At 46.8% G+C, this 18,070-nt stretch overlaps 1 protein-coding gene across 1 annotated transcript in view; it reads left to right on the forward strand.

Moving 5' to 3' along the window:
• Otog (otogelin) overlaps positions 1–18,070 on the forward strand; it is a 78,086-nt gene that overhangs the window by 12,731 nt on the left and 47,285 nt on the right. Inside the window, exons 15-23 of the mRNA XM_020170158.2 lie at positions 360–505; positions 6,833–6,965; positions 7,861–8,038; positions 9,690–9,814; positions 10,870–11,082; positions 12,305–12,497; positions 14,013–14,087; positions 14,323–14,366; positions 15,704–15,857. Of these exons, the coding sequence (XP_020025747.2) occupies positions 360–505; positions 6,833–6,965; positions 7,861–8,038; positions 9,690–9,814; positions 10,870–11,082; positions 12,305–12,497; positions 14,013–14,087; positions 14,323–14,366; positions 15,704–15,857 (1,261 nt within the window). The remainder of the gene's footprint in view (positions 1–359; positions 506–6,832; positions 6,966–7,860; positions 8,039–9,689; positions 9,815–10,869; positions 11,083–12,304; positions 12,498–14,012; positions 14,088–14,322; positions 14,367–15,703; positions 15,858–18,070) is intronic.

Genomic DNA, 18,070 nt, shown 5'->3' on the forward strand with positions numbered 1-18,070 from the left:
TCAGAGCTTCTTTGCCTGACTAAGGGTTTGTTCCAGGCCCTGTAAGGAGGGGCTTTACATGGGGTCCTGTATATCTAAGGCCCTTCCTGAGGATGGGGGACTTAGACTAAAACTTGCCCCAAGCTTAGGGTCTGGTCACCCCTCAAAAGAGCCCCAGGTATGGCTGTGTCTGCCTTCAGATTAGTCTCTGGGGAGGCCTATATCTGCCCCTGACCAAGGCTCTCAGATAGAAGACTTCCTACTTTGCAGATTCCAGAGGACAGAGGGCTGTGTCCTACACAGGTTTAGGTCTGCAGGGTGCAGACAGTCCCCAGTGAATAGCTTCCATGATGGGTCAGTAGCTGTTCTCTGTCCCTCAGCTGAATGCTCGGTGACTGGTGACATCCACTTCACGACCTTTGATGGCCGCCGGTACACGTTCCCTGCCACATGTCAGTACATCCTAGCCAAGAGCCGCTCCTCAGGCACCTTCACAGTGACACTGCAGAATGCCCCATGTGGTCTGGTAAGGCTGGGACATCCAGGTCTCACCCTCCTCCTCCCTGAAGGGATTAGGATTTAGGGCAGGGCCTAGGGTTTTCCACAACCCAGTTGTATGCTATCTCTTTTCTCTGAACAGAGCTAGGTCGGGAGACTGGGTTCTGGCCCCAACCTCTCTACTGGCTGAAAGTCACTTCCCTTCCCTGGACCTCAGTGTTTTAAAGAAATCTCTACAATGGGTCTAATTCTACTTCCTCTTTGTGTTTCCTTGGCTTGTACCTTCCATAATCTCTGTAAGGGTCATTCATTCATTCAATCAGCAAATACTGACCATCTATTGGTGCCAGAGCTGTGCTGGGTCTTGGAGACTGGGATGAATTAGACACTGATCTGCCCTCCTGGGCCTTACAGCCTGGTGGGAGAGGCAGGCAAGTGAACCCATAACCTTTGTCAAAGCAGCTATAAGAACATGGAGAAGACAGGTGGGTCTCCATGGAGGACTTTTTCATTGTTTTTGTTTTATCTGGGCATTGGGTGTCAGGGGTAGGTAGAGTGGATCAGAGAAGGCTTCCTGGAGAATGTGTCACCTGAGCTCTGTCAGCCACCTGTGGACATAACTGGCAAAATGGCCAACTTTACATGTGAGGGCACAGACTGGGCTATCATGATGTGAAGGCCTGACTTTCTTTCTGTTTTGGCCTGAGTGACCCTTCCCTTCTTTTTACAGAAAATTCCCTAGCCTGCCCTTAGCTGCCCTCTGTAAAGGAGACCACTTGTCTTCAAAGGTGGGATCACTCCCAACGCATCCTGAGGGTGACAAGAGAGAGGAAAGGCAGACAAATGCAGCATAGCTGGCTCCTCCTCCCACTCATGCAGCTTGAGTCTTAGAGCACCTGAGGGGTCCCTTATTCAGCCCCCTATTGCCATTTTCCTGATAAGCTGCTGGGACAGCCTTGGCCTAAGGTGATCCACCTCATTGCTGGACAGAGCCTCTGGATTGCAGGTTCTTTCTGCCATGTGCAGAAATGAGTTCCTCATTGTTATTTTATCCACATGATGAACCAGTGGAGGACCAGCCCATGCCAGCTCTGTGTAGTCACGGTAAGGGCTACACAGATGGGTCAGACCTTGACCCTACCATCCAGAGCTCACTGTCACTTGTATCTTCAGGTTGCTTCAGGATGAGATACATGATCAAAGCCATGGAAGGGGAGTAGGGTGGAGGAAGAAATAGTTCTGAATGTCAGCAGAAAGGAAAAGGGAAAACCCTTGTGGCAGAGGTGACATTTGAGCTAAGAGACCTAAAGAGTGGTCTTGGAAAGGCAAATATAGGGATTTTGAGGAAGGATATTTCAAGAGCTGTTCAGATCTTATGAGAAAATCAATGAAGAAGGGCTTGACAACTGACTATGTCTGATAAGATGGTGGGAGCAGAAAAGCAAAAAAAGTCAATATTGAAGCTGTGACTTTAATCTTGTGTGACCATGATGGGTTGGGGACTGGGCACATTAACAGAGATGGTGGTGATGATGATTGTGATGGTGATGGTGGTGGTGAACTATTTGCACAGCGCTTTGAACTCTGGCTAATACTTTTATGTACAACATGTCATATATGTAGTAGTAATTATTATTCCCATTCTCAATTTAGTGGGATATGTCTTCAGAGGCTTGGGGCAGTCCTGAAAATCCATAGTCAGCAGGAAGCAGAGCTGAGCCTGACTCAAGGTTGGATGTTGTCATAGCATCTTGATACATCCACCCTAGAAGCATGGTGTGTTTATGGTCTTCAATGTGTTTTTAAAGTAGACTTTTAAAATACAAAACAGCTTTAGCTTTACAGAAATATTGCAAAGATAAGACATGGTTCCCATATATCCTACACTCAGTTTCCTTTATTAACACCTTGCAATAGTATGGTACATTTGTTACAAATAATGAACCAACAAAGATGCACTGTCACTAGCTAAAGTCCATAGCTTATTCAGATTTCATTAGTTTTAACCCAATATCATTTTTTGTTTCAGGATCTCATCCAGAATACTGCATTACATGTAGTCACCATGTACCCACAGGCTCTTTTTGGCTGTTATGGTTTCTCAGACTTTCTTTGTTTATGATGACCTTAAAGGTTTTGCGGAAAAATAGTTAGGTATTTTGTAGACGTCTCTATTGGAACTTACCTGATGTTTTGTCTCAAGGCTAAAGCAGGGTTATAGATTTTGGGAGGAAGGTCACAGAGGTTAAGTGCCATTTTCATCAATCTTGTCAAAGACAAATACTGCAACATGGTTTATCACTGTTGACATTGAATTCGATCATTTTTCTGAGGTAGTGTTTGTTAGTTTCTGAACTGTGACGTGATTCCCCCTTCTGTCTTTCGAAGGAAGCCACCATGTGCACCTCACGCTTAGAGTGGGGAGTTAAGCTCCTCTCCTTAAAGACAGAAAATCTGCACAATTTTTTTTTTGAATTTTTCAGCATGGAGAGTTGTTTCTTCTCCCTCATTTGCTTATTCTGTTATTTATATTAGCATAGGTTTGTGGATATTTATTTCATACTTTGTGTTATAATCCATTACTCTACTCTTTTTTTTGGTGATACTGGGATTTGAACTCATGGCCTCTAGCTTATTAGGTAAGTGGTCTATCACTTAAGCTACAACTCCAGTCAATCCGCTTCTTTATTCTGTTACTGAAATGTTTCAACTGTGGCCACTGGGAAATTTTTCAGTTGGCATCTTTGTCCCTTTGACATACCCTCCCATCGTTGTATGTGTGTGTGTGTGCGCGTGTGTGGTTTGTGTGCCTGTGCACTTTTTCACTTTCTAGCCCTACAAAATGTGACTGACTTATCCTGTGTATTTTCTGACCCATCTCTAATATTATCCATTCCTCCAAAAATATTACCAGGCTCTCCTGATTCCTTTTTATTGAAGAATGGTTTTAGAAACCAGTATGTGGACACTATATATATTCATTGCCACTGGGGTATCATTTCTTTTAGGCCCTCTCAGCTGAGAGAGAGGTATAACCCATGTATAACTTTGCACCCATAGCTCTAAGTACTTTTCTATATAAATATCTGTATTTGTATGTACCAAACATGAGTTTATACTGACATTCCATTTCTAAACATGGCTCATTCTAACCTTTTCTCCTTGCTTATCAGTAAATGATCACGTCAACAGTGAAAAACCTGTCTTCATCATGCATCACTTATTTGTTCAATTCCAGTACATGTGTATAGGAGTATCAGAATGATAAACCTGTGTTTCCATGGTAAATTACTTTATCAACTAGAGTACAGTGCTTAGACACAGTTCCTTTTTGCCTTTAGTCTTACAAGCTTATTTCCAAAGTTACTTAGGTTAACATCTTCCCTCCCACTTCCTTCAGTGAGGTCATTCCATCTATTTATTATACAGTTCGATTCTTTTGACATGGTCTGCTTTCATCCTTGTCCCAACCTCCTACATCTATATGATTCTTAAAATTTTGCATGCAGTGGTGTTTACCGTTTATGCCATAAAGCTCTGTGGAGAACAATAAATGTAACTTCCCAAGTATTATATGCATTTAAAAAAACACACCCAGCCAGGTGTGACCAATCAAATATCGTTGCATCTGTGCAATAATATATCTGCAGAAATTAAGTGACTTCCTTAAGTTCTCATGGCTTTTGGTGACATCAGGTCTTGAATCAGATACTTTGACTAAAGGGTATGGACTTTCTTCTTGTACCATGGACATTTGCAGAGGAGGCCAGAGGATGAGTGGTCTGAACAATGAGGATGATGTTTTAGACACTATGACGTTGAGTTGTTTTAAGAAATTCTGTCCTCTTGAGCAGGAACTTGAAAAGATGGTTGCAGCTTTTTGAACAGTGTCTTTTGAAAAGTTTCAAGTCCTGATCATTTCCACATTTCACTGTATTTGATTGTGTCACTCCTGTTATACTTGTTCTGTTTTTCTGTTGCAAGGTTTTGCCTAAGCTGGCCTCTGCTAATACAAACCAGATGGCTGGACTTATTTTGCTCCATCCTGATAGAAATCATGGATAGATGCAGAGGAGCTCTTCCAGTTATTCTGGAGCCCATGTGGGTATTTGGAGGCAGTGAAGTAGATGATAGTAGGCAACAGCAGTCAGTCCTGGACCTTTGACAGCTAGAGTGGCAGCCCAGGGCTTGGGTCTCAGGCACCTTACAGCTAAGGTGGGAGCACAGCATTTGGGCCTCGGGGCTCAGGCCCCAACAACTAGTGTGGCAACATAGATTTGGGACCTTAAGTGTTGCAGCCTGGTCCTGCTGTGCTCTCCACCAGCCAATTCTAATCAGCTGCTGTCAGTTTTACTTTCTACATTTCCCACTGATATTCTCTGCTGCTAGTCACTGCCTCCCCCTGCCTCTGTGGTCAGTTTTGCTTGGGTCACTCAACTTGTGGCTTTACTGATGTCCTGCTGCCAGGGCAGCTTCCTCCTTGCCACTGCTACTCGCTCTCTTCTTCATGTTACCAGCTCAGTAAATGTGGGCGAGACCACTTGAGAGAAAGACTTTATTGATGTTATAATATCAAAGGGACAGCAAGGAAGGTGTCTCCCAGCTGCTTACACAGTAAGTTAAGCAGCCTCTTACTTATATAGCCAGAAAGGAGGGGAGAGGAACAAAGGTGTCTGAACCAATCACAGCAGTCCCCTCATGTTTGCACTAATCATGGTATAGCCCATTATGCAAATGAAAGATTGTGTTTGCACCAATAACAGGTCTTCTGTTGGACCAAAGTGCCCTCTGGCTGGCCTGGGTGGAAGTAACCGTGTGGCGATAGGTCTGTTGAGCCAATTTACCAGCTGCTGGCTGGGACAATGCATTTTGGAGCTAGAGTTGTGCTTTGGGTGCTTGAGGGGAGTCCTGCTGCCTGGTTGGCAGTCTTTTGCTAAGGAAGTAGGGCCCCAGAGAAGGGCTAGCATCTTTCAATGAGGGAATTAAGTTTCCCCAACTCCAAATGTCTCAGCACATTTAAAGAAAAAATATAACCTTTCAGAAGGGTGCTTACAACAAAGGCTTATCAACAACAGTGCTTTAATACTATTTAATAGTGTTCTAACAATGCTTAACTTCTTCCCAGTGTCCCAGAGAGAGGTTGCTCCCTACCATCTGTTTCATGCCTACCTCTTGAACCTTATCTTAAAGCACTTTGTCCAATGTATTTTGGTCCCTCTTGTCTTCTTTTTGTCCTTAAATGCACTAAACACCTTTTGGCATTGGGGCTTTTGTATAGGCTGTCCCTTGGTCTGGATTTCTCCCTCCTCCTCTTTTCTTTGCCCAGCTAACAAGTATTTATCCTGCAGATCTCAGCTCAATTGTTAGTTTTTTGTGCTTCAGTTTTCTGATCTGCAAAATTGTGTTTCCAGTAGTACTTGCTTGATCAGATCACTGTGGGGTTTGAATGAATATAGATAGAGAGATTGGAACAGTGACGGAACATAGTAAACTCCACATGAAAATGAGCTGTTATCTATTATCACAATAATACAGTCATGCTAAGGCTTGTATTATTGTTGTGATTATTTTACATTATTACTATTATCATTTTCTAGGATGGCCTTTCCTACCTCTGCAGACAAAGTCTGGTTCCTTCATGTGCTTTTTAGCACCCTACCCCTGTCTGCTGTTCTAATCATAATTATCATTAGTCAATTTTATAATTACTTATTTAATGTCTGTGTCCCAATGAATATGTAATGTCTTTGAGGACAAGGACTATATCTGTCTTGTTCATCACTTATCTACAAAACTTGGCAGGTGGTGGGCTCTCAGGAAATGTTTAAATGAATGATTGTATGGATGTCATCCTGCAGAAGGGTGGTACGAATGGGTACAAAACGTACTAGCCATTTCAGAGCTGGAGGACCTGAGGTCAGAGAATGTTAGTACACTTCTTGTCCGTTAATGCAGTGCATGTGCCACATGTGCCACATGAAAAGAGCTATATAAACTCCCAAAGAAGGATAAATCAAAGTTCCGTGTTACAGTCAGGTGGGGAAGCCAGTATTTCCAAGGCTTGACTCAGCCATCTGTGTTCCATCCTCTGCTCAGTGTCTTTAGACAAAATGAGAGTTGACTATTGTTTTTATTAGTGTTATCCTAGCTCTGCCACTAACCTTCTCCAGTCTGTCTGATCATTCTCCAGATAAGGGCATTTGGTTAGATGACCCCTGATATCCTTTGGGATATCTGTCTCACTTTGAAGAGCCTCCTCCTCAAACTGTGCTGTGTCCCTGTCCCTGGAAGTCTTTGTTGGGGACAGCAAGACAGATAAATCAATTCTGCCCTGCTGGCCCTTCTTTTTCTCCAGAACCAGGATGGAGCCTGTATCCAGTCAGTATCAGTGATTCTGCACCAGGACCCTCGGAGGCAGGTGACCCTAACCCAGGCGGGAGACATCCTTCTGTTTGACCAGTACAAGATCATCCCACCCTACACAGATGGTATGGCTCTGGATGGCCAAGTGTGTTATTTAGGAGTTGGCTGTTTAGGCATCTTTTCCCAGGCTCCTCTGGCCAAAGGAACTGCCATATGGCAAGGACCTCACATTCTAGTGGGTGGTGGGTCAAGCTAGGGAATACTTTGGTTACAGGAATGTGAACTCATAAAATGTGTCTTTGTCCCTGCCCCAACAGGACAATGATCTTTATAACAGTATGATGTTTTTTCTTGTGATATTAGAACATGCATAAGGCTTTTTCCCGTCCCTATACTCAGTTTATTATTGTACCTGATTCCTGATTCCATCAGGGACTTATGGATAGTCCATAGGAAACACATTTAACAGAAAAGGCAAAACTATTAATATGTACAGCACAAAAGGAAGAAAGGAGGGAGGAAGGAGGGAAGAAAGAAGAAAGGAAGACCAAAAAAGAAAAGTTACTCAAGACTGAAAAGAGTGGAGATGCACTGAGTGAAGGAACCACAGAAACGCAAACCATAAAATATGTAAAACTTGTTACAGTTGAATCTAAAGGTTAAATGTGCTACATCAAATCTATAATTGTATTGCAAGCATTGTGGAAAGAGTGGGTGGTTACAGAATTGTCCTGGGCTGCAAGAGGAAACATACCAGCTCTTTGGGGAGAGTAAAGCTGTAATTGTTAGTACCTGATGGTGAAAGAACTTTCTTAGCCCCAGCAGCCTGGTAGGTTATCCCTGGGTCCTGATTTCATCATTAAGTAGGATTCTCTGAAGGCTGCAAAAACCAACCCAATGGCAGGACCTCACTGAGAGTGAAGCCTGAGCTGAGTGTGGATGTGAGAGTGGGCCAGACAGGTGGTGGTGATTGGTTGGGTTGTACCAACTCCCTACATCCCATTTCTTATTTCATGCCAGATGCCTTTGAGATTCGGAGGCTATCCTCTGTGTTCCTGAGGGTGAGGACCAATGTGGGTGTACGTGTGCTGTATGACCGGGAAGGGTTGCAGCTCTACCTGCAGGTGGACCAGCGATGGGTGGAGGACACCGTGGGCCTCTGTGGCACCTTCAATGGCAACACACAGGATGACTTCCTGTACGTGCTCCTGCCCTGGAACCAGAAGGAGAGGAGGACATGTGCCCTTTAGGGCCAAGTATCTAGAGTCACTGCCTGAAAGTGTGTCTCTTATGGGCTTCCACTGTACCTGACATGCACTATTAATTACTTATTCCTCTGCGTTCAAACTGAAGACTGTTTCTTTAAAGCATTGGTTCACAGTCTTCAATGTGCAGAACAATTACTTGGTGAGCTTGTTTAAGTACTGATTCCTGGGCCCCACTCATCCAGAATCTGACAGAAGGTAGAGCCCAAGAATCTCAGTTTTGATAATCACCATGGCTGTCCTAGTACATGAGGTCTATGGACCACACCTTGAAAAATACTATTCTATAGAGAGGTCTTAAAATAGGGGACCTCTTAAAGTTGGTTTGCTTTGGCTCAGAGCTTTGTTTGTTTTAATTGACTGTGAACAACATTAGGAGAATGTAAGCCTCCAGTGAACCAGACACTCAACATTCTCAGTTTTTGTCCCAGCAAGCCACTATAACCCATATGCCTTTCTACCTGGTACTTGAATGCTTTTAAACTTGTACCGTGTGAGCCTCCCAATAGTCAGAGGAAGGCTGTTTCCCATGAGGAGCAAAGCTAACAGAGTTGAGAGAAAGACTCTTTTTTTGAGAATGGTCACAATTTAAGAACTCAAGAGAGGACAAAAAGTAAGTCCTTCCAGAAAGCTGAACAAAGGATCCATCTTGAGGTTGGAGGTTCTAGCCAGTCCTTCAAGTGCCATGCAATGAGAAATGCAGAAAGAAATCCAGGAGGCTTCCTTTGGCCAGAAATTAGAGTTCAGGTTTGCTGCAAAAAACAAGTAAAAGCCAAGAGCTTTTCAATGAATGCACATTTTAATAGGTAGCTTTCCACTGTCTTGCCTGTTAGGGTTGCTGTTAAGAGTAGCTTGCCAGAATGGTGGGGGCAGACCTTGGTTTAGTGTGTGGGCTTCTAATCCTCTTCCTAAATGGGGATTCCAGGTGAGAGTATTGCTTTCACCTGTGCATGTGGCATGGTGGATGCCATGCAAAAACCTGGCTCCCTGAAGACTGCAGTCTCTTTCCACTTTACTACTTATGCCAGAGTTTGTTGACTCTCGAGCACTGGTCATGTCTAGGGACAAGCTAGAGCTACCATTCTCTCTTCACTGCCTATTGTGTCATGATTTCCTATCTAGAGAGACAAAGGGAGAGCTAAGGAGCTTTCAGGAAGGGGAGAAGGAGAAAGTCAGAACCCAGCAAGGGCTGGTATCTCCATGATGCCCACTTTTGCTTCTGACATGATGAGTGAGGGTGTATGCTGAATGTGTGCATCCCTAAGCCCATACTGAGTTTTATGGGACTTGTAATGTAATGTGTACATGTGTACATCCATAGTTGTATGGTTTGAATGTGGCTGTGTAGATCAGCTTAACTACTTGCATGTCTGGCATGTATTTCTGCTGTGTCTGTGTGGGAGGGTGTGCAAGCGGTGAACATGGGTCTATACATGTTACACTAGTAGATGAGTATGTGTGTGCTTATAGTTAGTCCATGACTATGTCTGCAAATGCACTAGTGGGTGCTTACCTGGGTGGATGCTATCTGTGCTCCTGGGTCTACATAGGCAAGTGGATGAATATACCATGTCATGGTTGCAGGTCCCCAGTGGGTGTGCCTGAAAGCACGCCACAACTTTTTGGCAATTCCTGGAAAACACTGTCTGCCTGTTCCCCACTGACCCCTGGCTCTCCACTGGACCCCTGCGATGTGCACCTGCAAGCTGGTGAGGTGGAGGGAAGGGAGCATGGAAAAGTGGGGTGTGGGTGGGATTGCTTTGAGACAGTTGAGATGGGAACTCTAGGCATGAAGAGCTGGCCAGATTCATGGGATTGGTAAGGAAAAGAGTTGCTGTAGGAGGGGACAGGAGATGGGAAGCTTCATGTCTTACCACTGTCATGTACATTCATCCCTATACTGGCTCCCTCATCTCAAGTCCAAGACCAGATTTCTCAGAGTGGGCCCACAAGACTCTGCATTTTCTGCCACCTTCTTATCCTACCTCCTACTCCCACTGCCTCACTGGCCTCCTTGCTGTCCTTCCTACACAGCCAGTTCTGCTTGCCTCCTAGGCTTTTGTGCTTGCTTGGCTCCCCCACCACCACACACACACACACACACACACACACACACGTTCTTCCCTCAGATAGACACTTGTCTCAGCTCCCACCTCCACTCTTTCAATCTTTCAAATATCACCCCTTCTTGTTGAGGTCTTCCTGGCAATCCAGTTAAAATTGTAATAGCCTCTCCTGCCCCATCACATATAGTAAATTAGAAGGTGAAGAATCTAAGGAGGGAGAGAAAGCTCACTCTCCTGCCCACTACATAGTGGCAGGAGTGACACTTATGCCAGTGTCACAGGCTCCCTGTGAGCTTTCTCTCCCTCCTCAGATTCTTCACCTTCTAATTTACTGTAGAAATGATTTACAGAATGTCTCTTCTGGCCAGAATGTAAGCTCCATGAGGACAGAGTTTGGTTATGTTCACTCATGTGTGTCCCTCTACTAGATAGATTCATGCCTAGCCTGAGGAAGAATCATTACACGAGCATGTATACTCACACACACACACAACACATACAATCACGGCCAGCTTATTCACACTCAGACTTATTAAATGCACACATTTCCAGCTAGCGTGCACTGAGGTACCTGCCCACATTCCTACTGTACGTGCCCCCATGCATGTCCATATATGCACAGTCCCCTGAACCCTGCCTGGTGCACCAGGCAAGCCACACCCCTCCATGTCCTTTGGTCTCTGTCTTCCCATCCTCAGCCTCCTACGCACTGCAGTCCTGCAGCGTACTCATGGGGGAGCTGTTTGCGCCCTGCTCCACATACCTGAGCCCGGTGCCCTACTTTGAACAGTGCCGGCGGGATGCCTGCCGCTGTGGGCAGCCCTGCCTATGTGCCACGCTGGCCCACTATGCACACCTATGCCGGCGTCATGGGCTCCCTGTCAACTTCCGTGCCCGTCTGCCAGCCTGTGGTAAGTGCCCCACCCCTATGCAACACCTAAGGGTGGGCTGCAGGAGCCTGGGCTCCAGACCTGAGTGTTTGCTTGTCCCCCAGACTCTTCCTCCAGCCTCACAGCCTGCTTTACTCCTGTGTTCTCCATCTCTGCCAATGTCCCCTTGTCATCAGTTCAAATTCACCACTTCTCATCACCTCCACTGCCACCACCTTAGTCAGAGCCACCTTCTCATTGCAGCAGAATGGACTTTCTAAAGAGCACTGAGACCCTTGTCACACAGGTGGCATAATAGTTATGAGGTTCCCAACCCCACGCAATGTTGCTGTCTGTCTTACTCATCTCTGCACCCTCAGCCCCTGCACAGGCACGGCTCTGTAAGCTTTTGGCAAAGATTTAGAATAAATAGAAAAGGCGCAGTACTGGGAGTCAGGAGGCCTGAGTTCTACTCCAGCCCTGCACTTAACATGCTGTGTGAGCCCACATAAGGCCTTGCCCTTCTCTGAATCAGAGTTTCTCCAGAGGTGATTTGACAGAGCCGGTGGTTCTTAACCTTGGCTCACATTAGAACACTGTGGGAGATTTTAAAAATGCGTGGATCTGGGCCACATCCAGTATCCACTGAAACAACTCATCCAGCTGGCTGTGGGGTCCAAGCATCAGCTGGGTAGCTTTGATGTGCAGCCCAGGCTGAGAAAAACTGAGCTTGACAACCTCAGTGACTTGCTGGCCCTGACACTGAGGAGTGAGACAGTGACCAGAAAAGGAGAGGGCAGCCCTGAATCTTGGAACAAAGGGCCTGAGAGGCTGCAAGAGGGAGCACAATTGTTGTAGACATTGAAGTTTATTCACACACCTGTGCATGTGCACGTGTCCATGTGTGAGGGATGGGGTTGGTCCTAGGCTATTGGGGTGGTGACCTCTAACCCCCCCCCCCATATCACTGCCTAAGAGCAATGCCCTTCAGGGAAAAGCAAATGCTAGTGGTTTTTCTGTCTGAACATAGATGGGTAGAAGAAACTCACCTGCTGTTTTGCCTTCCAGTGTAGTTAGAGGCAGTAGGACTCTGGAACCAGACTAGGTTCACATCCCAGCTTTGACCTTGACCTGTTGTGTGACCTTGGGCAAGTGTCTTAACTTCTCTGATTCTCAGTTCTCATTATCAGATAATGAGATAACCCCACTCCTACACAGTTGTGGAGATGAGAGAGACAAAGCATAGTCCTTCTTCCTACTACAGCACTGTCCTGTGAAGCCACCAAGGAGTATAGTCCCTGTGTGGCCCCTTGTGAACAAACCTGCCAGGACCTGGCCAGTCCTGAGGCCTGTGGGGTTGATGGTGGCAGCAACTTCAGCAGTGGTGAGTGTGTGGAGGGATGTACCTGCCCTCCAGACACATATCTGGACACCCAAGCTGACCTCTGTGTTCCCAGGTGAGTGAGCCAACTTGACTTCTGAGCCAGGTAGAACGATGAAGCCAGGGTATCCAGGGCATCTGAGACTGAGGAACCAGACTGGGTCTCTTGTGCCCCTGCTTCATCTCACAGTTGCTAGTCAGAGAGTGGGGACCTCCTCTGGACCCCCTCCCAGGCCTTTCCTGAGCTCTGGCTCTGTGGGCCACTCCAGCTGGCTTCCCCATGAGACTGAACAACTCAGAGCCATGAGGACCTCCTTTCCCTTGGCTCCCCTTCTTGCACAAATATTTGTTTACATTTTAGTGCATTCCAGACATTTCTAGGCCCTGGGAATTCAGCAAGGAACAGAACAGATTCCTGCCCTCATGGAACTCACACTCTGGGGTATTCAGACACATAAAAAGCAGATACTTACCGGGCTGTGTGGTAACAAGAGCTATAAAGTCACATAGAGGAGAGTGCAAACAGAGTCCTGGACTGTTGCATGAGACAAGCATGGGGGAAGACCCTTGACTGAGGTGGTGTCTGAGCGAGACCTGAGGTAAGAGAGAGGACTCCAGGCAGAGAGGTGGCTTGAGGCCTTCCTGGAAGAGGTAGGCTCCATGTGGCCAGAGGGCAGAGCAGGAAGAGAGTGGTGGGCAATGACCCCGAATCCTGGAACTGACAAGGTTCCTGATGCCCTTCTAGTCTCAGTTTCTTCATCTGTAAAGTGTTTAATAACCACTTGGTTTCCAGTGGTGGGGAACAGGAGAGAGGTCCGTTTAGGGGTAAATAGAAGTCACACAGAGGCTTTTTCAAACTGCAAAATCCTCTCTTAGGATCCAGATGTACACCCTTTGAGGGTGAGTATTGCCAACAAAGAAGGCCTCTGTAGGCTATCCCAGGAGGTGGGAAGAAGATAGCTTGGAAGTGCTGGGGTGGGATGAGGAGGGATAAGGGATGAGTTCAGGTGTCCCTTCTGGCCCTCACCTACTCTGCTTCAGACTCCGTATGTGCCCAGAATCAGCAGGTGCGGTGGGAGTTTTGTGGTGAGGAAACATGGCCTTTGTCCTCAGATGAGTTAAAGAATCCAAAGACAGCCAAAGAATTCTCCACTCTCAGGATCCCTTGTATGGAGTGCTAGCCAGGTGTCCCCTGCCAAGTGTCAAAATATTTAGTGACCAGTCAGAATAGATGCTGGGTGTGAATACCAGAATGCCACACCAATAGAATATCTGCCCATCCTGACATGGTATGGGCTGGGGAAGCAGAGACACGTCTGATCACCTCAGCTCATGTTCTGATCATGCTCTGTCCAAGTGAGGCTGGCATTGGGAGTGGATGGAGACCAGTGGGGCTGCCCTTATCTGAACTCAGTGATGGCCTCCGATTTGGGACCCAGTGCTGGTGCCAGCCTGGATTTCCCGCTCCCTAGAAGTGTGTCTCATGTCACAGTAGATGCCATGTGTCCTCATGACCCCAGCTGGCTGAAGTGGACTGTCCCTCCCCCAGATCCTGAGTCTGCTCACCTTTCCCTGTAATCTGTTTTTATAGGAACCAGTGTTCCTGTCATTTCCAAGGAGTGGACTATCCACCTGGGGACAGTGACATCCCTTCCCTGGGCCACTGGTGAGCTCCCTGGGTAGCAGTCTTGTTGTCCTCTCTTTACAGGGAAGCTGCTGACTGAAGACCTGCAGCTGAGCAGAACTTTCCATAAAGAGATACCCACCCTCCCCTCCGTGTAGGGTGCAGGGGACAATGACTGGTGGGGATGTCTCTCTGAACCCTGCAGTGACCCTACAGTGGGTGTATGGGTCTTGCAGTGATGGGGTCAGCTAATCCCAGTGCCCCCATCTTTCTACAGCCACTGCAAAGATGGAGTCATGAGCTGTGACAGCAGAGCCCCAGGTGAGGGGGACTGGAAGGTGGGGGGTCTCCTGGGGACTACATGGTAGTAGGACTCTGGGGCAGCTGGGAGTGCTAATCAGGACAGGGTGAGCCCTCCCCAGCTTGCCCTACACTGAGCCTTCTGTGCCCTCCAGCTTGGAGGGTGGCATCCTGGACCCCTGTCTCAACCTCAGTCCTCCCTAGCCACCTGGGGCATCTGCACAGTTTTGTGACCTCTCTTGGGTCCTGGATCTCCTTGGTGTAAGCTACCAAGTATCCACTGAGGCTGGCTCTGCCCAGCCTAGCATTGGGTGTGAGCTCACGGAGATGGGGAGGACAGCCTGGGCCCAGGCAATAGAGATTGGGGTGGGGGTAAAACGGTGGTGGGTAAACCTGCAGGGGACACACAGGAGGGGCAAAGCATGTGAGCTAGAACACTCAGGAAGAACTTTTTGGGATGGAGGAGCCCACTAAGGATGGGGATTAATACAAAGGGGTTTGGAGAGTAGTCATATAGCAGGTGGTGAAGAGCAGGGCCTCGAGGCTCAGACACCCTGGGTTCAAATCCCAACCAGCACTCACAAGCTGTATAACTCTGGATAACTAAGTTCACCTCTCTGACCCTTCATTTCTTCTTTTGTAGACAACCCAGGTTCCTACATCCTGCCCACGTATTGTGTATATTCCCCAAAGTTTCTCTTTGGCCATTTCTGGCTTTGGATTTTTGCTTCTTTGGGACATGGCTAGGCCTTTCTCTCCTCCATCCCAGTCTAGGCATGGAACTCAACCGCCTTTTACTGATTTTCCTAAAAAGATAACTCACACAAAGTGTGAATGTGCACAGCAGACTATACTGAAGTCTCAGGAGAGAGGATGGTTTATGTCATAACAATAGAGGTGACAGGAAATGAACTCCCTGTTCAAAGTCCTCTGGCCACTCTGCCATGCTGCTAGGTTATCCCCTTTTCAACTCCTCTCTTGGACCCTCTGAGACCCTTCCTGTCAGTCCATTTTGCCTTTTTGAAAGCAGAGGTGATTTCACTGCATTATATGGGTAAGGGGGCTAATCACACCTGGTAGAGTGATTACAGCATTAAATAAGACGATGCACGATGCACAGGGAGAGCCTGGAGCAGCAGCTGGTGCAGAGGACCTGTTCAGGAATGGGTTCTGGTAGTTGTGGTTGTCATGTGATGCAATAGCACACATCCAGTCCTCCCTCTGGGATGGTATGTGGGAACCCACTCAGTGCCCCAGGAATAGCCCATCCAGTCGCAGGATCCCAAGCTGGGACCCCTGCCTGCAGCGTGGGCCCACCCCAGGTCCAGGGGCTGCAGCATCCACTTCTTTTCTTCCAGCTGTGGCCTGCCCACCAGGTCAGGTCTTCGTGAACTGCAGTGACCTGCACATAGACCCCGGGCTAAGCAGGGAGAGGACGTGTGAGCAGCAGCTGCTAAACCTGAGTGTGCCAGTCCATGGTCCCTGCCTGTCGGGCTGCGCCTGTCCCCAGGGGTATGGACCCATGTCATCATGTTTCCTCCTATTTGAAGGCTGGCAGAGCCAGGAACCATGGGGTGGAGGGTGGGGGATGGGGGGCAGAGACAATGTCACACAACCCAACTGGTGCCGCCTGGCCCAGGGCAGCTGTGATGCCAGTGGGAAGACTGGGAAAGAGCAGGAGCCCGAGGGTCCAGCCTGGGATGGATTCTGTCCTGCTCTGCTTCTTACCAGCTGTGTGAGTTTGGATGAGGAACTTCTCTAAGGCTCAGTTTTTTTATCTGTAAAATGGGGGTGATAATGCCCACCCCCTTTACAGGCAGATTAAGTGAGGTACCCAAATGGAGGCACTGAGTTGGGTGTTTGGAATGCTTAACAGGCATGATGGGTTGAAGACCGGGCAAGAAGAAATCCATGTTTCTGCTCTTGACCTCTTTCCCTGAGCAATTTTTTTTTTTGTGGCACTGTGGTTTGAACTCAGTGCATGCTAGACAGGCACTCTTACCACTTGAGCCACTCTGCCAGTCCTCCCAGAATAATTGTGAGCAGAGCCCTCAGGTGGAGGGCAGATACCCGCAAATACTCTGAAAAGAAAGGCCCTACCAAATACAGTTTCTCTCCTGTCCCTACGGTGCTGCCATTAAAGCCTATGAAAGCTACAGGAGCTGAATTTTGTGGGTATTGGTACACAGGAGCCTGGCACCCAGCTCTGCCAGTGCTCCTGCCCATGTCTTGGCCAAAGAGGTTATTGAGCACCTCAACCCATGACTTGGCAGCACTGGACAGTGCTCCTCAGTGTGTGCAGAGATTAGTGAGCAGCTGGGGGTCCTGGATCAGGCCTGGAAGCCAAGGAAAATGAGATGAGGGTCAGGGCTTCCAGGGAGGAAAGGGAAAGGGACAGGCAGGTGGAGCTTTACTGTTTGGGAGACATTGTGATGTCATCATCTTCTTCAATATCAGAGCCCATAGAGAGAAGAGGAGGAGGCTCCTTATTCTGGTTTTTCAGATGAAGAAGCTGAGGCCAGAGTTTGAGGGGAGGGAAGTGTTCTGTTCAAGGCTCTATGACTCAAGCCTAGGGCCCCTTACTTCAAAGCCTGCCCCTTGCCCAGAGCAGTCAGCCCTAGGAGACCACAGGTCTGGTCCCCTGTCAGAGGTAACAGTGTGCATTGTAAGCCTGTTCATTCCCAGCCAGGGCATCTGCAAGAGAACCTACACAGGATCCTAGGCCTTAACACCTATTGCAACTTTGGCCCCAGATTTATTTCTAGTATGCTGGGAAGTTTTGTAGTGAGTATTGAATTTTGTCAGTTGATTTTATTTATTGAACTATCATACATAGCCTTTATTTTGTTAATGTGGTAAATAATATCAATTGATATAACCAACCTTCCATTCCTGGGGTAAACTCCAGTTGTGGGGATATTTAATAGTCTATGTTCATGGGAGATACTGGTCTGCAGTTTTCTTTTCTTGAAATGTCTTTGTTTGATTTTGGTATCAAAGTAATATTGGCCTTACAGGATGAGTTGGGAAGTATTTGGAAGAGTCTGCTTAGAATTGGTATTAATTCTTCCTTAAATGCTTGATTGGCCAGTCTAGAGAAGTTTTTGATTTCACATTCTTTAATAGGCTTTGGGTTATTCAAGTTACCTATTCCTTTTTGGCAGTGCTGGGGATTGAACCCAGGGCCTTGAACATGCAAGGCAAGTTCTCTACCACTGAGCTATATTCCCAGCTCTTGGTTGAGTTTTTTTTTTTTTTTTTGAGAAAGGGGTTCACTATGTAGCTTAGTCTGGCCTTAACTCACAATATGGCCCGGCTGGCCTTGAACTTGGTATCCTTCTGCCTCAGCCTGCCCAGTGCTGGGATCACAGGCATGCACCATCATGCTTCACACCTCTTCTTGACTAAGCTGTCATAGTTTGTGTCTTTTAAGGAATTTGTCCATTCCATCTAAGTTGTTACATTTATTGGCTCAACACTGTACATATTATTCCTTCATTTCCCTCTCAATATCCATAGGCTCTGTAGTGATAGCTCTACTTTGTTCTTGATATTGGTAATTTGAGTCTTTTCTCTTTTTTTTTTAACTATTTGTTCTAGCCATGAGTTTGTCAATTTTATTGATTTTTCAATAATATTCAGAATTCCAGGTAAATAATTTTTCTTTTGTTAGCTTGATTTTGTTCTGTAATATATCTTGACTTTTTAAACATTCTTTTATTATC

The sequence above is a fragment of the Castor canadensis genome, chromosome 1 (genome assembly GCF_047511655.1).
Source record: "Castor canadensis chromosome 1, mCasCan1.hap1v2, whole genome shotgun sequence".
In the NCBI taxonomy this organism is placed as follows: Eukaryota; Metazoa; Chordata; class Mammalia; order Rodentia; family Castoridae; genus Castor; species Castor canadensis.